The sequence below is a fragment of the Falco peregrinus genome, chromosome 10, assembly GCF_023634155.1.
Source record: "Falco peregrinus isolate bFalPer1 chromosome 10, bFalPer1.pri, whole genome shotgun sequence".
NCBI classification, from domain to species: Eukaryota; Metazoa; Chordata; class Aves; order Falconiformes; family Falconidae; genus Falco; species Falco peregrinus.
Window position 1 is genome coordinate 21,648,776 of NC_073730.1, and position 25,049 is coordinate 21,673,824.

Sequence of the window (25,049 nt, forward strand, 5' to 3'; positions counted from 1 at the left end):
GGATTCCTTGGTTATTAGTCAGAAATGAGATTCACTTTCTTCCCACCAGAACACTTACTGCCCCTGCCTGCTCTGGAGACACTAATTACTGCCTAGTAGTAAATAGGCAGCTCATGACTGTTCACATCATTAGCCAACCTCTAAAAAGATCATCAGCCCATTGCTAAGCAGACTGCCCTTTTTTCCTTGCCTGGGCAATACTCAGATCCTAGTGTGAAGCTGTCCCATTTTTTTTTATTATTATTATTATTATTATCTCATATTCCATAAAACCTATCATTCGCTAATCATACAACACAGCCTGTTGCTGGCTCTCCTGTGAGATGAAACACAGTGATAATCGAGTCACTTTCAGCGGTAACAGATCCTTGGGTGACTATCCTGAGCTGCCTCTGCAGGCTACCACATCCCTAGACAAACCAAAACATTAACAGCAAAACTCACATTTTTTCCAGGATTCATAGTGTAGGTGAGACTAATCAGAGTCTGTGTAACATGTTGGCAGATATTTGGATAAAAACACTTTGATCCCAAACACCATCCTCCCCCAGTTCCACTTTTATTTACATTTTCTAAGCATGGATCATCAGGACTTGACCTTGTCTGCATTAGACCTCCGGCTGTACTGGGCTGCTCATGTGACAATGAAGTGCACGAACACTGGCACCTCCTATCTGAATTCTCCCTGTCCTGCTCTCTGCCTTCACAACTGATAACACACGTGTGAATGGCAGTGGCTGGCTTGAGTCCAGCATGAGGTTTTTTGTCATAAGGGTTATTTTTAACAACTTCAAGTAGCTTTTGTTACACAGAAATATCATAGCACTCAAGATACAGTTTGATAACTTTAATAAGGCTTTGCAATTTACAGTCAATATGTATTAGTACACAAAATATAAGAAATCACATATACATATAAACTTCTGTTTGTTTGTTTTACAAGTCAACCAGTACGAACTACACAAGCTACATTTATTCACATAACAAAATAGAACATTGATGAGCTTCACTCACGATCAAATTTCTCAACAATTTACAGACAAATATTTTTGCAGCTGCAAGAAACAACAATCTTCCATAAAGAACGAATAATTTATGTCAACAGATACACTGGCATTGTATTCCATGAAATGAAAGACCCAAACTGAGCACTGACTGAAAGCTTCCAGATTTCAGCAGAACCCACCTGAAGCAACAGTACGGAGCTTATACCAGCCTCAACTCTGTCCACGGTTTATCAGCTTTCTGACTGAGAAAATAAATCACACACAGAAATTCTTTAGGGTAAATGAAGCCATTTCATTTCATTACAGGGTTATTTAACCCATTTATTTTTCAACCTTTTTAAAACAAAAAGGAAATAGCTTTTAAAACAATAAAACCAAAGATTTAAACCTTTGGGGGTTTTATTTTCTGACTTAAACTATTCTCACATACAACGTGAACTTGCAGCTTGTGAATAGTTTTGGTCCCTCAGACTATCTTCTTGGTGAATCAGTTTTTAACTACTTTGACCAAATATACCAACAATTCACTAATGTAGTTATTTGAAGTAGGTAAAAATAACATAGACATTTCTATCTTACAACGATCCCTCTGCTACAAAGTCTGTGATACCCTCCTTCTTGCTTCTGAACAGTATACAGTCACAAAAAACAAAGTTTCTTTTAGCAGCATTAAAGGGGCTCTGTAGAGTCCTGGAAAATTTCTGATACCATCAAATATACTGAATGTCCTCAGCTTTTCAGACATGGACCCTGCAAAAACCAAGGGGCAGTTTGCTTTCAGAAATAAAACCACACTGCCAGTGCAGCTCCCTGCAGAGATGCTCAGTTGGTCACACACATTTTTCATGAGACATGTATGACCTTTAACAAATGAAGCAGATGTACCCCATGAGCATTTCAGTATATGCATCAGTGGAATGATTCAGATTTCCTTCGATCTAGGGGCAAAAAAAACCCAAACTATTCCTCTTAGAGACTCACCACAGATTTATGCCTGTTAGCTGCAACAAAATTTGTTGAAAGGACTAGAAACTCACCAATAGATCTGAAAATGTAACCGAAAGCAAGCTGAACTGATCTGCTTCTGTGTTTTTACAGGAAACCTCATGTTTTGTCAGTGATTTGAAAGGAACGCTTACACTGATGAAGTTTCAGCTCTCCCAAAAATTCATGGAACAGTAAATGATTAAGAGGTCAAGTCAATGAACCAAGCAAACTGGATCACTTCATAAGCTGGGCACAAGCAAAATGTCTTTTATATACCCAACTGGAAAAATCAGTGCCTAGAAGCAAGGAATACCCTTATGGAAAGGATGGTGGACCTTATTCTAGGAAGCAGTGACTCTGCAAAGGATCTGGGGTTATCACTAGTACAGAAAATCTACCCCTTTTAAAAATCACCTTGGAGATCACTTTTGCACTTGTACGTGTTCTTAAGAAGCCTGCTAAGGTAAAGGATTTGGTGGGGACTATTACAAAGAACCCTGTTCACTTTATTACCTGGAAGGGAGAAATACAGGATGATTTGTCATCATACTACCAGTTTTGGAGGGGATGTATTCCAAAGGGAATTAAAACATTCAAGTGCATCTTTTGGAGTAGCAATATCAAACTGGTAGGCAATAAGAACAAACCACTCACAATTTAAAACAAATGCCAAACCACTGAGCCTTGGAATTAATTTCAAGGTACTGCCCGTGTATGAGCGTTGCCTCCATCATCTCTTCATACACTGTGTTTAACTTTATTGCCCTGTAGAGCTGAGTGGCTGTAGGTTTATTTGTTTGGAACTTACTGGTGACTCAGATATTGCTGCAACCTTCAAAGAATTCTTGATGGAGCTGAGTTCCCACATGTGTAAGTTTACGATGTGCATGCCACAACATCCCCTTGTGATCTTGTACAGGTTTTTAAGTACAGCTTTCCGGAGAAGGATGTACACCCAGGGATCTAAAATCTGATTCCATGTTGCCATTCGGAGAGCAAAAAGTATTGTTTCACAGGTCTCCTTTGAACGACTCTCATTTATCCCAATTCTGGCCATTGTCAACTGAAAATGGAAGATTTTAAAATTATACATTGAAAAAATACACCAAGAGAGCATGTAAATGAGTGAAATCATTTCAACATTATCTCTAATCTCTATACCTTCACAGCATCAATGTATCCTAATTGAAAAGTAAATAATTTCAGGCATATAACATTTATAATCCTAGGAATCCTCTAAAGTGTTACATAGGACATACATGTGTCTCTGCTGAATTACGGAACAAGCAGAGGATGGCAACCAGGCAGAGAATACCCTCTGAAACCAGGGACTGATTTGAGCAAGGAATAAAAACTTACACAGAATTTGAGCTAATAAAACATGCCAAGACTGTTCCAGGGATGGATTCTTTCAAGGATAGAGGCCAGAACACTTTTATAAAAGGTATTTATTTTTTCACGTTTTCCAAATTAAAGTCTGTATAACAAATACAGCACCTTGATTTCATCAAGAAGCTTCACATGTTTTAAACTGCAACAGAACACAATTTATTGACACTAGAAGTTTAGAAGTTTCTAGGAAAATTTAAGCCATGATGACATAGGACACAGATACCCTTCTTCTTGCCAGTGGAGACACAGAGAGTTTCATTCACCTGTGGAGGTGCTACACATGGAGAGAACTCCACCAGCAACAACACTGCCAGAGCTATGGTTTCACATGGGTGGAGGCATTAGTCTTCCAGTCTAGCTCAGAGCAGGACTGCTTCTGGCAGAGGATACCCAAGAGCTACACAGCCCAGAAAGTTGTGGCAGCCCCCTGCCAGCTTTGCAGAGCTCCAACCTAGGCTCAGAAACACCAGCCCTAGTGAAACACACTGCTGGGGCTCCTGCCCTGCAGAGCGCTCCTTTACAGGCTTTCTGCCACTGATGTTTTGTAACCTGCGTTCCTGTGTGAAGAAAGCCTGACTTGGCAAAGCCAGGAATCTGCCAGAGGACAGTAAATTCTCTCTCTCTATTATTAATGTTACAAGTACATGAAGACTTTTTTGGTAGAAAGATGAAACACTGTAAGGCTTTCATTTCCAAAGCCTTTGAAGCAATACAGTTATTTAACTAGAAAACGGGATATTTTACAACTGATGCTATGAGCACACTGATTTATTGGGCAATGACCCTACCTCTCATTGCCCAATAAATCAGTGTGCTCATAGTACCAGTTTGTCTGAGTGCAGAGGGTTGAATTTTCACAAAGATGCAGTGTAAAAAAATCATTATTTAGTTTAGGTAAAAACCTAAACTAAATAATAATAATGAATGAAGAGCGAAAACTACCACTCAAGATTCCAGAAAACCTATTTTACTCCTTTTAAAATGCTTCTCTGTATTCATAGGCCCTATCTATAGTTTGCAGGTCACCACATCTGAGTATAAACTTGAGTGGAACAGAGTGAATGCATAAAAGGAGACTCTACTGGCTTGATCAAGCATTTGATCACTTGATATGGGAGCAGCGAAGAGAGCCCCTAGGAACATTCCTAAGGATGCTGGTAAGACTGGCAGAAGCACAGCTGGGAACCGGTGCAAGGAGGAGGAATGTCTGAGCATGGAGCCAACACAAACACTTATAAGTCAGTTCCCTGAATCTGCTTTTCACCCTATAACCACTGGGCACATTCCTCTTCGACATCAGCAGCCCACCCAAACTTGGACAATTCCTTTGGGTCCTGCACGGGATGTTTTCTCAGGACAGTCTTATATTTCATTTATTAGAGGTCCAATACCACAAGCCAAATTCTGACCGATTAATCCTTACTCATGCAAGTAGGACCGAGCAGTAAATGACAGCACAACAGAGCTCACAGAGCAATGTCCTTTTCCAATATACTGTATGCTTGACCTAATACAGATATATAGCTTCCCAATCTGCTTCTTAATGTACTTCAAAATACTGTTCATTGTTCTTCTCTCCCACTCTGCAAAGTTAATAAATGCCAAATCCAATGCAACTTCGTGCCCAGAAGAGGAAGCAGTAGATGTCTTCTAGGAAAAGTAGCTCCATCCAGATTTGTAAAACTATTATTTTCTCACGTTACCTAGCAAACTTGTGCAAGTCCCTTCCATTTAGTAGTAATCACCTCTAAGTGAATCCATTTGTTTGCTGTTCAACTTGCTGGCTCAACATAAAGTACCTCTGATTTGATTATGGATTTACATAAAGTAAATCAGGACAACAAAGAAATTTGATGCATAATTTTATGGATTCTGATACTTGGAGAAGCTGCAACTGGAACACTTAAGTTACCTCTTCTGAATACTAGATGCATAAAAAATAATATATCTGAACTCACAAGTAGCAAGTAGAGCTTATGTACATAGCTAAATGCTTAAGCAACTCAGCTGTGAATCCCTGTATTGGAAATAATGAAGATAAAATCTACATTATCTACAAATTTTGTTTCATAAAATGAGAATCTTCTAGACATATGACATATTACTTGGGAGTGTTATGCATAAATTAAAAAATGTTTCCTCTCTTGTGTCCCTAAAACCAACATAAAATGATATCTCAACTTTCTGAAGTTCTGAGTGGCTGAGATTTCTGAAGCTCAGTCCAACTCCAAGCACGAGCATTTTTATGCTAAAACGCTTGTGGCAGAGCATTGGGAGTGACAGACATGTTACCTACCATTGCATTGCCTCTCAGTATGAAGTGAGAGAGCTTCTCACTCCTCTAAAGAGCCTGCACTGTACTGGGAGCTCTTCCACGTCTGAGAAAACACGTAAGAAAACTGCACGTAACTGAAGCCAACTGCATACAAAGACAGGACAAAAAGTAGGCCATATCCTGGCTACTGGAGCCTTTCCAAAGTCATTTGATGATTTCTAGAACAAGACCCTAAATCCCAGCTGAAGAGGGGTAGAATGGAGTGAGACCAATATAAATTATTATTTCTATCACACGTTCATGGTCATTTTTTTTTATTTAATTAAATTCTTAAAATACTAATCAAAAGTCAGGTTGAAATCGTATATGACAAAGAGGCCTAATATGCTGCCAGCTGTTTAATAAAGGATTCTATTGAAGCAAAACATGCAGCTAGTCTGTATTTTCTGCCTAGGTGTGAGAAAGTCTTATCACTGAACTGGCACCAGCTCAGAAACTCCAGCCAGAGCTTACTGCAGCACTAAGCTGATTTCTGAGAGCAGGACCTCCTCTGCAGATGCAGAAAGGACACTTCTTTTCCTCTTATTTGACTAATACTGTTCAATAATTAGTTCAAAGTCAAGAAACTAATTCAAAGACTGACTTTTCCTTCCTTGTAGGTCTATCAGATTAGCATGACGAAGGAATTCTGTCCTCTGTAGCCAGCAGTACATGGGGAAGCAGGAAGAGGCAATAACATTGCCTCACTATCTAGTTGCTTTTGATCCCCACAACTGAATGTAATATTTGTGCAGATTCAGCAATATGACTCAAAAAATTAACCCCCAGCTGGTAAATAAACATAACTCATGACTAACATATTTAGAAGTGTAAAAATTAGGTAGCATTTTGCTGAGTTATACAATGTTTATGTGGACAGAGTTGTACGTCTCCCTGGTTTGTAAAAAAAATGGAAGTATCACATTATGTAACCAATACAATTCAAACTTTCTTTAGGAAAGTAATTAAAAAAACATAACTAAGTTACTTTTTTAAACCAAGGCTTCCTTCTTCTGAGATAAAAAGTTATTCTGACTCATATTAGCCTTTGATAGTTTAAGGAAAGACCTGAGAATTCCCTGTCCCTAAGAATAAATACAGAGGAAACAAATCTGTGTCACATAAGGACTTGACCCAATACGTAAAACTTCTCCATCCTTTTTATTCCATCAATTTTAGGCTTCCCTAAAACCAAAGCTCACTTCGCAACATCCAGAAAGTCTGACAGAAAAGTTTTAAAATAATTTTGAAATCGTCGACTTTACAATTCTGCATCTAGCTGATAGCTTCAGAGAATTGCCATTTCCCTTAGGGACAAAGCTCAGTGCAACGAACTGAAAAAAATTGCTCCAAAGCTTCACACCACTCTCCAAATATAAACAGCATGACTGTAATTTCCATTCCAATTGGATCTCAATTATATGAGAACAATTAATAAGCTAAATGGCAGTGCTGCTTGGTCACGTTCCTGTTAGTACTCAAGGACAGCCAGTCAAAACAAGCAGCAGGCTTTACAGCTAGTTAGGAAATAAGACAAACTGTAATGCTACTTTGATGCATTTCAGCACACAGGCTTTAAATCTGGGTTCTATCCTTGACTTCAGGAAACTGGATAAAAACTAGTCACCAAGAGACTGATATGGAAAGCAGAGCAGACAAATATCAGAAATTCTCTTCCTCTGTAGCTCAGCCTTCAGGCTACACTTCGCTGTGGGAACCTTGCAGACCCTCCCAAACCTCATCCTCTTCCTTTTGATTTCATTACAAGCAGTTCCGAGAACCTCCATTAATGGAAGAAAGTCCATGATTGCTTCGGTATTTGCAGAGTACTTCTATTCTGCCACTGATGCTTATGTCAAGTCCAGAGGTGCATATCCCCTTCTCCTAAACCACACAGGACTCAAGGTCGTATTCTACTGATTATGTCCCACTCCATGGAAATAAAAAATACATAATTATTTTGAATCTCCAGAAGGTTTTGGAACTTCCATTATACATCCTACAAAGAAGCTGCAGTCTGTTGTAGGCAAGAGCTGATAGAAGATGATACTTTGTAGTGCTCTATAAACAAAACTTTAAGAAAAAAGTCAACAAAAGAGAGGGAGAGAGAAATCAAAATACATCTTCAAATTTTATGTACCATTTTATATCTCCTAAGAACACATTAGAAAAGAAACACTGACAGCAAATAGCCTGTATCATTGCTATATAGATACTGCGGTATATAAACCAAGCATTCATTGCAACAAAGCTGAGCATGCTTCATTTAATTTTTTTATGTGGTTCTATATAAGTCAATTTAAAAGCAAGGGCTTCCAAGAAAAATGTGCAGTGCACAGTGCACCACTTCTGCCATTAAAATGTTAGTACACACACTGTACTACTTATGCCACATAACGCTTTTTATGTTATAGATCTGCAACGTGTTTTTCCCCCCTGTTTTCCTTTCCCTTTTTAAAAGAAAAACATGAACCATACCTTCAACTTTTATACACCAGATGATCATTTGGCCTAGCAAGTAAATTTTAACTGAGCATAGGGTTTTATAAAAAATGTGTATTTAAAAAGGAATTGGAGGAGACAAAATGCATTTCCTCCACATTACAGTCCACAGAGTATTTCTAAGGGGATGCATAATACTTCCACGTGTGAAGTTTTGCAGATCAGCTAGACAAGTAGCAGCAAAATAAGGGAATCCTCTTTTCTCTCATGTATAATTCTGTGAAAAAAAATAATAATGCCACTAAAAAGTAACAATGGATCCACTGGCTCACTATTCAGTTAGGGGGAAATCTGTGTCTACCTCCCAAAATCAAGTTCTAGTCCAAAAAAGGTATCAAAGGGTGGTAACTACTGCCTGCCATGATATGCATCCTTAAACATGCAAGTTTACTTACTACCCTGTTGAAAGCAGCTACTCTGAGAAAGACCTTTCCACTATCAGAGTTGCAGTCTCTCTTAGGAAACATAGAACCCAAATGAGAAACAGCTCCTTAAAATGAAACTGTATAAACCTTTCAGAGGTATTGTAAAGCTAAAGGCACTCAGAGCTCAGAGGTGTTCCCAAAGCACTACTGCTGTGATAATAGTCAAAAAGGTACAGACAAAACAGGAAAACACAACATTTTCCACAAAGCAAAGCAGAACAGTTTCCAGTATTCCTTTCTCAGACATAGCTGATTTTGTGACCAGGCAATTTCTTGCCAGCTGATGATGCTGTTTCATGAACATGGTACCATTCAGGACACCTGCCTTTCCTCAGGCTGGCAAGATCAAAGCTGTGAAACAGTATGTCCCAGTACCCTTCCGAATTGGTAGGGCAGATGTCACACCAACTGAATGCCAAAGAAAGGAGTGCAGCGTAGCAGCAAATATACGTCACTGCAGTCATGACATCAAATTAAGGCTCTGTGGGTTTTTGGCACTCACAGCTCAGCTCTGTCTGACCTCACCACGTGATCCCTCCTCGCTGGGGCTGTTCAGTTCTTCTGAGCTTTCCTCACTCCTCGTGCAGGCTCAGGTCTGCAGAGGACTCAGTCTATTGCACTCCATTACCGTGCCATCAGAGTCAACTGTGACGTTTTCACCATCTGTGTTTTTACAGCTTTATGCAAAATATTTACGGATGGCAACACACTTTCTAAACAAACATTTGGAAATGTCATTTGAAATGAGGCTTTAATGTATGCAAGAATTTGTCAAAATTACTGAAAAAAAATGTAAAGTGCCACAACATTATGCTATTTATATTTTATTAACTGCCTTTGGCATTATCATGCTTTATATAAGGCAGCAAAGCAATTATGAAGCAAGCCTCATAAACAGAAGGATTTTTTTGTGCACATAAACTCACAAATATTAACTGAAAGTGAAGTTTTATCTTCCGTGAGCTTTCCCCTTAGACACTATCTATTTGCATCTCCTTTGCAGTAACATAAATTCAGGTTGGGCTTGAATGAAGCATTCCAGGTCACCTCTGTTTCACTGACTGAATCCTGGTATTTCTATCTTGGATTGACAAGTCTTTTTTTGCTCTTTCCTTTCCTCCCCCTCAAAATTAGAAATAATTTGTTTCAACTAGCTGGCAATGTAATTACTCTCACAGGTTAATTAACTCATTTGAAAGGAAAGCAGAACAGATATGGACAGAGAAGATTTTAGCATTGAAAACAGTAGATGAATCACTTCATAATGAAAAGACATAGTGTCCATACCAAAGTCAAATAAACAACCTGTTTCCTGAGCTACGTGTTTTAAAGTTACAAGAAAGCCTGCTTCCATGGAGCGAGGAATGTATTGCTACCTAACAACAAAGCCTGTAAAAAAAGTCTCTTGCACAAAAAAAATAATTTTACAGATAGAATTAAATTATTCTTTACTCAGCAAATGCTGAGATAAACTTTACAGGACAACTGCTAGACTTCTTCGGACCAGAAAACCATAGAGGATTTCTAATAGTGCATAACAAGGACCATCCTGAGAAACACAAACACATCAAGTAAGTATTTAGAAATGTAAGTACTATATGTATGCAGGATCCATTTAATCTCTTCCATTAGGGTCAGTTGGGTAAAGCTTCAAAACCTGGAAATGGCCTATTTACTTCTCTTATTGCTTTGCTTTTTCAGGTTTTCACCCTCATCTGGAAAACAATTACATTTTTATTGGTTAAATAAATGTTCTCATTGATTTAGGAGCAACAGAACTTCTCTCACTAACACCCTACAAATACCAAAGAAAGAATCACAAACACATAATATCGGGGAAGAAGAGAAATGTCTGAATGTGGGGGGGGGGGGGGGGGGGGATGCCGGAAAGAAAGAAACAATATACAGACCATCTGGAGGAAAATGGAGCTGCAAAGGTCCATAATTACAGAATGAATTCAGCATTTACTGTTATGCACAGGATCAAATCAAAAGCTTAGATGTGAACTGTCTTTCCAAACATCACCACGTTCATGCTGCTTCATTACTAAAGTCATCCTCCACTGTATTTACATGTCCGAGGAGAGATAGAATATAGATTCAGCAACCAGAGGCAAATCTTCCACTTAATCTTTGACAGCAAGAAAACGCTCTTCTACAGGGCATGCAGGATCTGTCAGTTCTTACCTGGTCATTTTTTTAATTCTCAGATTTTTCACTTCTGTCTAAGAATCCAAGAATTAGGCTGAATTCTCTAATGGTTCCTTGGACAGGTCACTCCCTGATTTCAGAGGAATGGCACATACATGCAGGGTTTCAGGGCAAATACCACCAAATCCAGAGATATCCATACAAGATATCATAACAAGCGTTAAAAGAAGGGAGGAAAATTTCACAGAGAGTCAGTCATGATATACAGTTGCCTTTTCACCTCTTCTAGAGTTCAGGAAAGCAGATGGCTTTGATGTGTGACCAAGTCTGCAAGACCTCAGCTAACAACAGGCCTAAAAAAAGTAAGGAGCCTACTCTACTGTCTATCAATGGAGTCAGACCTTCAGTTTAATTATCTGAGAAATCATTGTGTTTATTACTTGGGTGTAGGGGAAAATAAGGAGGGGGGGAAAATATATATATTCATTTGTAGTTATATTTTACATATGTTTACTATGTACAGAACACAGACACTAGAGGGAAATACATCTTTTCAAAGATAGATTGGAGTCACAGTCACCTAATGACTTGGTGCTATCTGATTTGCAGTATTTATAATCTGGCTGAGGCAAAGAAAGATGTGATGTGTTCCTTTACAAAAAAAACAAGACACCTTTATTTTATATATCGTTCTGGAGAAATACCAAGGCTAATGAGTTAGCAATGTATTTACCAAGTTGGAATATATAATTTGCAATTACTTTTTTCTTTAATGTTGGCAAATGAATTAAAATGGATGGCTGTGCACCTGGATCACTTTTTAGGTCGAGGAGGGAAGAGAAAAATAAAACTCCCTTTAAGAGTGATGTATTTCTCAACTTCTGCAAATGCAGGGTCCTGGTAAAAAGTGTATTCAGTTTTATTTCCAACTCACTAATGAACTGTAATTCCTAAACCAAATTGCTACCACTTACATGGACCATCTTCTTCCTGCATCACCTTGTTTTAACACCTTTCCATGCAGTGAGGCTGACGGGAACACAGCTGGCCAGATCCTCCAGCCAGCACAAGTCTTCCTCCCCCATGTCCTGATGTTGGCCATAACATGGGTGACAAGGTTGCTCATGAGCAGACTCACTACATCCTTTACATCCTCCCTCGCTCCTATAACTTCGGGGTGGCTGTGCAGCCCATGCCCAGCTTACGCTGGGTTCAAGCCACCTGAGGCAGCTGGCAGCACACAGGTCCAGGACAGCAAGTAGGGGACCAGCCGGAGATCAGTCGTTAACTTCTGCTTCTCCAATGACAAAGTAATCTTTGGTTTCTGTGAGTTTAGTATTGAGGTTTAGTTGCCTTTAAAATGTCAGTTCATGACATCCCTTACACAAAGACTCATTTTCAGCCTTCTTTGGGAAATCATGCAGAAATACAACTCCAAAGCCATTCAAACCCTCCCTTTCACACATGTCCTCAAATGTCTTCACACAACTTATTAAAAAGAGGACCTTAGAGCAAGCTTACGAGCTCCTCTCCACTCCCTTCTCTCTCTGGAATAGGTAAGAGCAATCCTTCATCAAGAGACAGTATATTCCTATAACGCGGCTCTGGTTCATTCAGCTACTCAGCTATTTCATCTCATCCAACACGAGAATGGATCCGAGGAATGAGTGGCAGTTACTAAAACTTTACTGTAACTCCTGGTGTAAAACCTTTCTATTTCTAAAAGCACATTCTCAGAACCCACAACGGGCTCATACTCCTGTTCTGCTGGGCACTGCACATGCACACAGCAAACAGGCACCTTTCTTCCTCAGGGAGCTTGTAACCCGAATTGCAATTGAGCAATTTCTGAACACTTTAATCTAACATTTAAAATGTAAAATTTAAGCCTTAAAAGCACATGAAATAAGAATTATTGCTCTGTTTTAAATCTAAACAGCATTTTTCCCCAGAAGAGGAACCCAATATTGCACTCTTTCAGACATGAACTGATCCTACACTACTTACTGAGACACGTAACTTCTACTAGAAAGCATTTACAATCACCATGCAAAACTTAAGATTGTAAATCAACACCATAATAAATATCTCACAGGACATATGAATGTATATCACACCCTGATGTCTGTCATGTTAAACCTGGTGAGGATGAAGAACTTCTTAAGAGCTGTTCCAAGTGAAACTTTGTTTTCAGCAGCAAGTTTACTATTTAAAGTCTTTAGATAGTCAGGAAAGAGAGCTTTCCTAAAATAACCATCCAAAAATGGCTATGCCATGTATGACACTTTCCAGAAATGGTTATGCAGTGTATGACATTTTCAAGCAAGAAAGGCCTGAATAAGGGTAATATCTAAGAAACTGGAAAAATTCTCTTCTATCAAACAAAACTGGAATACATGTCAAATTGAACTACTTTTTAATATCAGGCACAAAATCCAAAAACTTTATCAATTAAATAAATAAGGGGAGGTTATGAATGGCAAATTTACTAGGCTGAAGTTTTCCGAACTTGATTTTTTGAGATAGCAACTTCAAAATTGAAATCAAAATTTTCTGTGAAAGTCGCTGACATCTATTTGGAACAAAATATTGTGTTTCAATTTATAGATATTTATGGTAATGTACATTTTTAAAATATATTAATAGTTATTAAGAATAATTATTATATTAATATATTATCAGTTTTGTGTGGTATCTATCATTAATGTATTGATATTATAAATATTAGCATATTAATATATACTAATTATTATAGTTAATTATAATAAGCAGTAAGCAGTTTTAAAAGAAAAACAGGATGACATTGTTTTGAAAATTTCCTCACGTGACTGGAAACCTGCCTTCCCTACTTTTACTCTCCAAAACAAACCAATCTCATTGCGTTCTGATGGCACTGCATTTTCAGAAAAAGGCTTTACGTAAGTTTTTCCAAACAGTACAAGTAAATATAGAGAACAAAAACTATAATTATGCTTCCCCAAAAGCCTCCAGTAAAGGACAATCTGTCAATCTCAGCTCTTCTTCCTTCCCTGGTTCACATTGTTACTGCAGGGAAATATGCTGACCACTGTTCATTTCTTCTCCAGAACTTCTTTCTTGCTGAGGGACTACCTCAGCTGCTCAGCTCCCTGACTTCTGTGAGAGGGTGGTAAACACTTAAATTACAAATACAGCCACAATCAACAGTGTTTCTAAGCACTCTATGATAAACTACACCCTGGCCAACACTTAAAAACATTTTTTTAAAATGATTCATATTTCTCAGAAAGGCTAAGGCCTGTAAGATCTCCACAAACTGTAAAAGATGAAAATAGGAACAGACCAATTCTGAACATTGAAACAGTACCTTTGAAATTCAGTATCATTTTAGGTGGGTATACTCTACAGTGAAGCTCATTCCATTTCCCATCTAACCCAGCAGAAATTTGCCACCTGTGCCTCTTAAGAATCCAAAAGAAAAGAAAGATGTCTACAGCCAATACTAAAAAAAAAAAAAAAAAAAAAAAGGCATGAACATCTTACCCTTATTCCACAGGAAACTAGGCTAAAAAGACACTGCTGTCTTGAGACTAACAAAAACTTCAGACAAAATGAGTGTTCTCTTTCCTCTTAATCCCTAAAATCAGCTGTTGATTCCAAAATATCTTTTGGGCCATAATATTAGGAACAACACTAACGCTTCAGCAATTTAACCTTGAAGATCAGAAGCTCATTCAGAGGAACCCAAGCAACAACAGTAATTGCATTTGCACAGTGCTAACAGATATATTGAGGAACTCGGCACACAACTAAAAGGCCATGATACAACGGAAAGGGAGAGCCCTCTTTGTAGTGTAGCTTTAAAGACAAGCCAACCCATAGGAGGTGGGTTTTTTCTCTTTCCAGAGGAACTCAGGGAGCATTTTATTCTGTCAAACAACCACTCCTGATCTGACCCCTGCCAGGCCTCGCTGTGTCAGAAGAGAAATAACCACCCGCAGTCAACAACAACTGTTACAGCACTGACGCCTCAGACTAGAGATAGAGATATCTATGTGGCAGGCTTTCCACTAGCAAAAAGCTTTTTCCTTTCCCTGTAAAACTGGTTCCTTTATTAACACGTGGCAGAAGTGAGCTCCTGAGAGGGGTTTGCATCCACCTGGCCCGAGAGGCAGTGGCAGCATGCCGTGGGTGCTGCCGGGGGCCCTGCAGCAGACTGCCTCCCCCAGGCCCCACCACCCAGGCCCAGCTCAAACTTGTCTTTACGTGTCAACAGACAACCCTTCTAGCAAAACAAGGCAGGAATCCAATGACCAAAGCCAGCAGAAGCATAGTGATTATCCTTGATTATCTTTAAAATCTGCATCTTGAAAGACAGTGTGTTTTTCCCTTGTGCAAGTAACTTTTCCAACAGCACTGAAAGCTGCAAGGTTAGCTAAACGCGTTTATAAGAGTATCTCTTTCAGGCTTTGGAAACAGATGACTGAAAATTGAAAGCCTGCTTTATACTTTTTCAAAAGGAAAGATCACTCTCGCTGTTGACAGTGCCTACGCAGGCACAACACGCTGCGGAGCTCACGGAGGCCACAGCTGTGGCCAGCACTGTAGTTTGCGGGTGTGAGAGAACAGGCTCTGCCCAGCAGCCACCCCTGACAGACACGGCCACCACGGCCTCACCGGGAAAGCGTGGACCTGCGTCTCAGGATGTCTGGTGCCTGTTTCTTCTCAGCTGTGTTTTCTGGTTATGAAATCACCAGTCACGAGAGCACAAGAGAAGGGACAAATCTGTAAGTAGCTATTGAGTTGCAGGGACAATACAGCCAGTAGTATTTGAAGGCATACAAACAGCACTAATAAAGCAACAAGCTCATATACATGATTCTCGTTGCACATATAAGATAGTATAACAGAAATTTAAGCTGCCAGCTAATTAAAGAATACAGACAACAGGAACGGAGGGAGATGCTTCAAGGGTAACATGAGTATGAACACCTGGCAAGGTGTCACTGCGCATGTATGTACATAACTACATATACAAAACCACTAAAATGAGATGCATAGAGGATTGCCTTGCACAGCAAAATACCTTATGTTGTATGCGACTACATGGCCTAGAATTTCGTTTAGTGTAAAACCCACAACCCACTGACCTCGTTCAGCATAGCCTTTGGAAACAGATGACTGAAAATTGAATTGTGAGCCTGTCTCAGCACCTGCATACCTGGTGGAGCAACCAGGGTGGGCTGGGCTAAGGCTATTCCACCAAGAGCCTCCCTGATAGTGCACTGCTGCTCCCCTCACCTCCTCCGGCAGCATATTCACTGAAAGGACCACTCAGACCAGCTCCAGCAGCTTCTAGGTTGCATTGATTCAGCAAACGGTAAGCTAAATGCTGCCCTGGGTGCACGAAAACCAACCATCAAGCCTCGCTGCATGAGATAATCTGAGGACAAGAACAAGTCAGAGCGAGTTCAGAGAGACACAATTAGCATAACAAATTGGAACAGGAAGAAGTGACATGAGAAGAGACTGCTAGAAATTAATCTAGCCAGTAAAAAGGCAACTGAATAAGAGCTGATTTAATGACATGAAATAAACAGCTGAGATCTTTCAGGAGTGGCTATTTTCTGCAGTAGAGGGGAGGTAAAACTGGAAGGAAAGTAATCAGATAACTGCATGGAAAAAGATCTTAACAAGAATAATTTGAATGTAAAAATATTTTTCTCAGGCTAAGACTGTATTCCACAAATGAAAAAGATTAGATGTTTCTTCATATCATAATTTGTTCCCATAGATAAATTCACTCTGAAATAAACCCCTCCTGTCCATAACTACCAGGAGTTCACTTTGCTACTCCAAAACAAACTAAAATATGTTTATCGCTTGAGCCCTGCAGAATTTGACATACTGAAGTCAGAACCCACTCATACGAACAAAGTTCCAAAACCATGCCATTTCATGACAGGCCAGATGCCAAGTCACAGCCAAAAACCAGCTTTATATAACAATCTTATTTCTTCAGACATGCTTGTCACAAAATGCTCCAGCCCAATTATTTGCTTTGGGAATTCAACCCCTAGGGACCAAATTTATCCAACAAAACTTGCATATCCCTAGCAAAGAGCTAAGTCTCCAGCAAGGATGAAAAAAGATGACTTGATGTTACTATCTTCAGAACGTATTTTCCTGGAATTACCCATCACAAAGCAAAATTATTTGGACTGCCAGAACAAATGTGCCCCTGCAAATCATTGACTACACAGATTACCAGAAAACCCATTAATTTCACTTGTTGCTTTTTTTGCAGATTCCCTCCTCTCAGCTCCTCAAAAGGAGATAAATGTTCCCCCATAAGGGAAGATGCAGGGATCACCCCTCATTCTGGTAATTTATTAAGGAAAGATACTCACACAATGTCAGAAAATTTGAAAAAGCTGTTCATTTCTGGCAAAGAGATGAAATGGAGTTTCAGGAAAGAAAATCAGAAGGAAGCAAAGAAAATCAGAAGGAAGCAAAGAAAATCAGAAGGAAGCAAAGAAAATCAGAAGGAAGTTCCTGTCCAACAGCCCCAGGCAGAGCTCCACATGAGCCAGGCATGGGCTCTGCTTCTGAAAAAAATCCAGGAGTCTTAAAATAGAGGTGGTGATGGATTATAATATTATATATTATTATATGTAATATTAAATGTTAGAGATATATATACATTTACACACATATATAAAGTCACCAAAACAAGTTCACTACCACTGAGCAGGTGCAGAAGTCAAGTTCAGTTCCACACTAGACACCATAAAGGACGACCCAGGGTCTTGTGCCTCTAATGTCATCTAAAGGGGATTTTGCACAGGACAGTGACTGAATATAACTCCACTTGGAAAAAAAACCAGAAATAAGTAAAACTTAATAGTGAAATAAATCTGCGGTTGGATTACAGTATTGGGTAGACTTGATTTTGGTAGCCATGTATATATGACAACTGAGGTAACACAAGACTAGATTAAAAAACAGAAGAAAAATAAAGAAAGTAATCCCCCCATCAGATGGAGAAACACAGCAAATAAATCCAAATTCTTGTATCTGCAAACCACATGTGGCATAAATGGCATCGCTTTCCTCTGCTTTCTTTTGCAAAGGTTTGTTTGGTTTCTAATTAGTTTGGTTTATATCAAGGCAATTCCCTCTTGCACAACATTTTGGTTTGTGTACTCTTTGGGACAGAGAACATGGGTGAAACTCACAATTCAAAGACAGACACTGACTACTAGTTTTAGCTTTGCGACAAAATTAAACAAGCACATGATTGCAAAACAACCATGTATTTAGCTACTTTGCCAAATAATTTCACCTATGAACATCTGCTCGCGTATTTCAGGAAATACTTGGTGTTTTGGTGTATGCTGATATGTTATAGAATGTAAACGATTCGTTCCACAAATTAAAAGCCCTGAGCTTTCAGCTAAATTGGACAAGTAGATTTGGATTGGCACTTCATTATAAATCATACACCTTGATAAACTCTGGATGTCTTTACTGTAACAGTCTAGCAGTACGTTCCTCACAAAGCTTTATTCCACTGCATCTGCATGCTTCACGGCAGTCCAACAAAGCTTGCTAAATTAACACTGCACTCATAATTCTGTTTGTATTCAGTGAACAGATGTGATCAAAACAAAGATTGGGTAACTCAGAGAATTAACTTTGATGTAAACTCTATTATCCTAATAGCTAAGAAAGGTAATACTAATATCTACCAAGGACCCCATCCTATTGCATTTCCCAGACTATCAAACTCTCTGGCTAAAGGACTAATTGTTCACTTCCTTGAAACAATGTTTCAAGAACTAAATCCTACCTTACACTAAACTTTTTTTTTTTTTAAACTTCTTGTTTATAATATAAATTTATCCGTATTGCAGAACTATTTTCCATACTGCCAGGCTAATTTTGGTGATAGCTTGGCTCATGTAATTTCAAAAGAGATCCATAAGTTAAGTGTCCTAAGCCCAGAACACACAGAGAGCACAGGCAGATTTGCCACCCAATGAATCGGAATTGTTTGTGTATCACCTTCCTCTGCAACACAGTCCCAAAAACTGTCAAATACAAAATTAAGCAAGAATTCACTGGTTTGTATCACCAGCTGATGGAGATGCCAAACTCTGAAAAGGCTCTGAAAAAAAAAAAATTGCTGCTGGAATAATAATTTATCATCAATTACAACTTAGATGAAGTTAAATACAAAAGTAGCACTCTGGTTTCATTAAAGATTGTCAATTTTTAAGATTATGTTCTCATAATTAATGAAAATTGAAAGGCACAACAAAACTACCAACACTGAAAACAGTTGCAGTTGCAATTTTGTGTTCCTTTGTATGTTGAATATATGAAGTGTCTTTCGAATTAAAAAAGTCTATAGCTATTTTTAACACTTAAAGGCTTTTTAAAAATCAGATTAATTCCAACCTTTAAGGACAGTTGTTTTATCTGAAAATAAATGTCACCATAGGACAACATACTGTTTTTCATTAAAAGCAAAACCATCATTTGGGTGGCTTTTCTTGAAAACCATTCCGTGGCTTGCCCCAGACAACTGTCAGGAGGTGTCTGAAAGCAACTGGAAGTTGACTACGGAAGCTTGCTATATTGTTCTGATGACTTTGTTTATGCTCTGTGCACTACAGCCGTGACACTTGACAAAAGCCAACATGAATTTATGCTATGCTGCAGAGCAAGCCTAGAAAAATTCTCTGCGTGTTGAACAAAAGTGCAAGATGTTTTGTGCATTTCAGTGATGCAGAGATTTATATCCAGACTCTCTCCTTGAAGTCTGCGATACTAGATTAATTACATGCTACCTGCCAGATACATCCAACGCTGCAGCTAGGCGAATATTAGTATCTAATGTAGAACTACTTCAGGTAACTCCATAGTATACCATAGGCAGTGAGTTGATGAGCTATAGCTGGATTTGAATCAGATCTCAGAATTAAACTTCTATATTTGCAAGCCTAAACCAAAATTGCTCCTCATTCACATCAGCGAAAAACTACAGGACCTTGTTTCTAGGAAGCAAATTAAGATTTCATATTACTTGTGACTTAAGCTCTCTCACCCTAGTAAAAAAATAAATTCTCTTCAGTAAGGTTTATTACAGTAAAGAGTCCCAGCATCCGCTTTATAATGCCATCATACAACAGGAGCCATCAAATTCTTTTCCATATCACAATCCCGCTTCCTTTGACGCTGCCCACTGCCAGAGCACACACCAACATGAGCTACACTTACCGCTTTGGAAGTCACAGCGGTTTCCAGCAGGCAGTCCTAAGTTAGAGCTGGCACAGCTGAGAAAGGGAGCTGATTGCACAGGGCAGCTTTGCTAGTCATCTGTCCAGATTACAAACCGAGCTTGTCTAGGTCTAAACCAAATTTTTATTTTAATCCACTGCCGACCACTGTTTTTTAACACAAGGATTTTTATGTTCCTGTCACCTTAAGTAACACAGTTCACAAGCAGCAGTAAACTGTAATAAATAACAAGAAACAAACTACCATAAATGAAAAATTGTATGAACCACAGTACAGACTAAACAGACTTGCCCCTCCGAGATTTCACTGAATTTTTGGACAAGCTCAATATTTGCTCTGATTCATTCTAGCCACCATTCTGCTACCAGTGTCTGCTTCACATCATGGGAAATACAGTCCTCACAGTCCCTATATCTTTAGCTTACTCAATGTATTTTGCTTAGGCTCAGAAATAGAGAATAATTACCATTTTTGTTACAGATGCATAGGTACATACATTATGGGCTTTATGCTGTGAAATTAGTACACTGAAGAGTGGATACAGCTGTTATAACAACTAAAGCACCTTAAAACCTGGAGATAAAAAAGTATAACTTTTATACAGTGATGTGCATTAAAAATTGGCAAACACATTAGGCTCTTACCAGGAATGGACTCCAGCAAATGCAAGAAACACACATTATAGCCAAGAGCTGAATGATCATTTCAAAATGATGAGATCTGCCTTGTCTTTGTTGACTTTTAAATTTGACTCTTAAGAGCGTAATTCCTGTGACAGCATTGCACAAGAATGAAATAGCAAGGGCCAGTAACCCAAGGCAAGAAAAAAGTAAGAGATAAAATCTGTCTTCCCAGTCCTCAACATGTTCTGTTTTATAGAAGCACCAGGTCCTTGATGCTTGAATTTGATAGGCTCTAAACCTAAGAACAGGCAGCAAAGCTATAAGAACAGCAAACAGACATACCATAGTCAACATCATTTTCACATGTTTAGAAGTCATTTTTGTAGAGTGAAATATTGGCTTAGTGACTCCAATGCAGCGTTCAACAGCCATCACGCTGCCCAGGAAGAGTGGGCACAAACCAAAGAAAACCATGCAGATGCCAAAAACACTGCAAAGAATGTTGGACTGGTTAAATCGAATCCAGTCTTTGTCCGATGCATACACAAACACTGCAATGGCTCCATTGATGAGGTGGCCGAAGAGATCTGTGACAACCAAACCACTAGCAAGAAGCAAAAAGGAGGCTTTTGATTTCTGCCTAAATCTCTGATACGCCTTCAGGAGAATCACTATTGCAAGACTGTTGGACAAAATTCCCACTGTCATGAAGATTATTGAAAAGAAAACCGAAATCTTCTTCTCCGTGTGGCAGGTAGTGTTTTTCAAGATTTCAAATCCAGCCAGCCCCGGTGATTTTGAACTGTTCATGGTTAGGAAAGGAGAGGCAGCCCTCAAAACATTTCAGCAGTCTTGCAATCAAAAGGCATCTGCAGTATTAAAAACACACATACACACACTGTAAAAGGCATACAACTGTTCAAATGGCATTTGAAGCAGAAATTCCATAATATTAGTCTGTGGCACAAATCTAATTTTCCGGTTTTCTGAGTGATACGATATGGCATCATATTTTAAGTGCATCAGTCACAGGATAAAACAATTATCCGCATGCATTATACAGTGCAAATATAGCATACAGCATCTTTATAATCTCTGCACACGTAAGATATACGAAATAACGCATAAAATATATAACGCTCACGTACATACCATCAGAGAAACCATACAAAACACTCCAATGGTTAAACTATGTATGTAATCAAATGTTTTTGCAACATGCTCCTAGAATGAAAGTATTTATCAGCCCAGCCACAGGCAAAAGTCAAATACTCAAGCTGGAATATTTTGAGAGGATAATTACACTCTACCTCCCCTCCCACTGTTAAGCGTTATTTTCAAAACAATGTCCTAACATCTTCCAAGTAATTCTCCTCTCACAACTCAATGTTTTAAAGCTTTAACCTAACCAGCACTGAAGCCTCCAGCTCCCCAGCTCCCTCACTGAAGCACAAACTCGTATTCAGACACTCCCTTGCCCCGAAGCCCACCCCGCCAGCGGCTCCACGCGTTACCCCCGACTCTGCTCCCGGGACATTCCTGCCGGCAAAACTTCGCGAGCAGCGAAAGGCGCCGGCGGCCGCGGCGCACGCTACACCGCGGCGCTCCGGTCCTTGCGTTACTGAGCCAGAGCCGAAACCGGGCACGCCGGGGCCAGGGCTCTCCCCGCCGCTCAGGACCGCTAACCGGGAGCGCACTGCCGCCCGACGGCGTCCCCGCTCCGGGACCGGGCCAGCGCGCCCGCACGTGGGCAGCGCCCCGCAGCCCCCGGTGCCGCCGGCAGCGCCCTTATGTGCGCGTGGTGCCGCCGCCGGGGGCGGGGCGAGCCCGCCGCGCCGGGCACAAGTGCCACCCGCCGCCGGTAGCGGCCCCGGCCCGCCCGGCGTCCCTGTGCCGTCGCGCCCCGCAGCGCTCCCGCCGCCCGGCCCCGCCGTCGCGCCCCGCTCCTTACCGGCCTGGGTGCCGGCCGCCGCCGCCCACCTCCGCCTCGCTCCGCGGCGCCGGGATGAGGCGCGGCGGCGCAGCGCGGTGCCCCGCCGCCCGCCAGAGCCGCCCGCCTCCTGACCGCCCTCCGCCTTCCCGACCGCCCTCCCTCGCCGACCGCCACCCCCGGCCCGGGCCCGGCCACCCCGCGGCCCCGTCTGCCCGGGAGCGCCGCGCCGTGCCGTGCCGTGCCGTCGCGGCGCGGGGGTGGCTGCTGACCCCCGGCGGGGGACGGGGCGGGTGCGCCCGGGCTGCGGTACCTGCGCCCCCAGCGCCCCCAGCCCCAGAGCCCCTTCGCCCGGCCCTTCTGGAGGGGGCTGCGGGCAGCCCCGGGGGTGCCTCCGAGCTCGGGCCGCCCCCGCCGCAGGAGCTCGTCCCTCGCACACCGGCGTGGAGCCTCCTGCCGTGCCGTGCCGGGGCGCCAGGCTGCCGTGTCACTTCACAGCCCCAGGCGACAGCGGCACCCCAGCCAGGCAGGGTGAGCTCATGCCCACGGTGCTGCAGCCACAGCAGCAGCAAGTCACAGGGCAACCAAGAGCCCACACCTGTCCTCAGGTGCAGGCAACCAAGAGCCCCTTCCCCTCTGCCCAGCCACCCTCTCCACCAGCAGCGGGGAGCTCGGGGGGAGGCAGCCCCCAAAAACACTGCCATGGGGCACACACCCCATGCGCCTACCAGACCGTGCCGAGGTAACTGTGCTCCTTGAACCATTTCTCCATGGGAGCAATATAACGAGAACTCAGCCTGACGAGGAGTTAATGATACTACACTTAAGAGTGGGGATGCAAAGGTTCTTCATCTCCTATTCTGTGCTCAGGCTGCTACAACTTGAACCTACAGATAACTTTTAAGTTCTCTCATCCATCACTGTCCAGGACTACCAAGCAGGCCTGAATGGGAATTTTTGTTAAATACTCTTACTACAGAAATAAGCCAAAATATAAAATCAAACTGTAAAATATCACAGGATCTGTCATGGGCAAAGGACAGTGGAGAACTTGTATTTGTTCCCATTTACACACAGCCTTGAGCTGTACTACTTCTAGCTCTCCAAGGTAGTTACTTAGAAACTAAAATCCTCAAACTTGTTACAGTTTTTGCTTGCCTTAGTATCTTGTATACTGTGTATACAATTTGCCCCTCCCTAATCCATCACTGAGGTAATACAGGCCAGCTAAATCCATTCTTTCAAAGAGTAGCTCAAGTCACACACGTAAACAGCTAAAAGCACTGTGCAATGTCCTTCTTCCTCAAAAAGCTTGTTCAATTTTGGCATCTTATCATATGAGCAGAAATGGTCAATTTGGTCAGATTGAGACCTATAAATTCCCAGAAATCCTTTTTTTAAGACAACAATAAAATACAAAAACATCTCAAAATACATTATTGCCAATTAAAGTTCAGAAGGAAAGAGTTTATGTTTCCCTGCCCAGAAATAAATTGAGATCTCAAACTACAAAGAGCTTGCACCGTTTTGTCCTTTCCTAGCCAGATTTCTTCACCCATGCCTTCTGAAATGGGGGCCAATTCTGTTTGAAAAGAAGCAATGGCATTGGTACTTCAAGACTGCAGTGTGGGAGGTTGAAGCTAACACACCATTATCAGGTAGATCGAGCCAAAGAGAAGAACAGAAAAATCCCAAGACAGATGTTTATGTGTGCTTGTAAAAATGTGGTTAGAGTAAGGAAGGAAAACACAGGCTCATAGAGTGCCTCCTGGGAAAAGCAGTGGTCTGCCAAAAGGAGGGAGAGTGACGTTGCAATTGCTACAGAGATGGGGAAAGGAGAGGAAGGAATAGTGTTAGGAAAGCAAATATATAAATTTGCATCTCTCTTTTCAGACAACAGGTATAGAAGAGTGCTCCTGTAGGTGTACAGCTTGAAGAGCACAAATTTAGCAAAACAGCAGGCACGTTAAGAGTCGACATTAGCAGGACAGATATGTCTGCAGCTCAGCCCTGTACACATTTGTGTGCTCCTGATACAAGAATAACTGAGGAATAGGGTGATTTTGTGGGGTTATGGCTAAGTAGGATGGTGACTTCAGAAGGTGTTGGAGGAGTGAAAACTGGCAGTGACACCAGCAGCACTGTTTTTCATACTGGGGAGTATGAAAAAGCCACTGCTTTGCATATGTAAAAATATGTTTAAAAAGTATGAAAGCCACAGCAGGGAGCCATCTCTTCACAGGTCATACACCTGAGCCGGAGCTGTAGGAAGGGAGAGGAAGGACTAATGTCATCTTCATCAGGGCAGTGGCTTTTCCTCTCATCGATGGTTTGCCAATCAACAATATGGAGCTGGGCTTGATGGAGTCCCTTATATGACGGAAAACAAAAGCTGTAGGTGCAGGAGTCACATGGGAGTGTTTCTTAGAGGCT

At 41.0% G+C, this 25,049-nt stretch overlaps 1 protein-coding gene across 3 annotated transcripts; it reads right to left on the minus strand.

Annotated features, from left to right (window-relative positions):
- Positions 1–832: 832 nt before the first annotated feature.
- PTGFR (prostaglandin F receptor) lies at positions 833–22,744 on the minus strand. Of its 3 annotated transcripts, none has more exons than XM_055815708.1 (3): positions 22,638–22,744; positions 20,708–21,555; positions 833–3,057 (listed from the first exon to the last, which is right to left on the minus strand). In XM_055815708.1, exons 2-3 carry the CDS (start codon positions 21,494–21,496, stop codon positions 2,752–2,754), a joined length of 1,095 nt encoding a protein of 364 aa, XP_055671683.1. In that variant the 5' UTR covers positions 21,497–21,555; positions 22,638–22,744; the 3' UTR covers positions 833–2,751. The 3 variants fall into 3 exon arrangements, with proteins under 3 accessions (XP_055671683.1, XP_005238503.1, XP_005238502.1); XM_005238446.3 differs by lacking the exon at positions 22,638–22,744 and adding an exon at positions 22,201–22,375 and having other exon boundaries at positions 21,029–21,555; XM_005238445.3 differs by lacking the exon at positions 22,638–22,744 and adding an exon at positions 22,201–22,375.
- Between the last annotated feature and the right edge of the window lie 2,305 nt (positions 22,745–25,049).

Excerpts from the sequence above, each read along its gene's own strand:
- PTGFR (XM_055815708.1), bottom strand. The coding sequence starts at position 21,496 with ATGAACAGTTCAAAATCACCGGGGCTGGCTGGATTTGAAATCTTGAAA. Across the intron at positions 3,058-20,707 it reads TTTGCTGGAGTCCATTCCTG|TTGACAATGGCCAGAATTGG; the intron begins GTAAGAGCCTAA and ends TTCCATTTTCAG.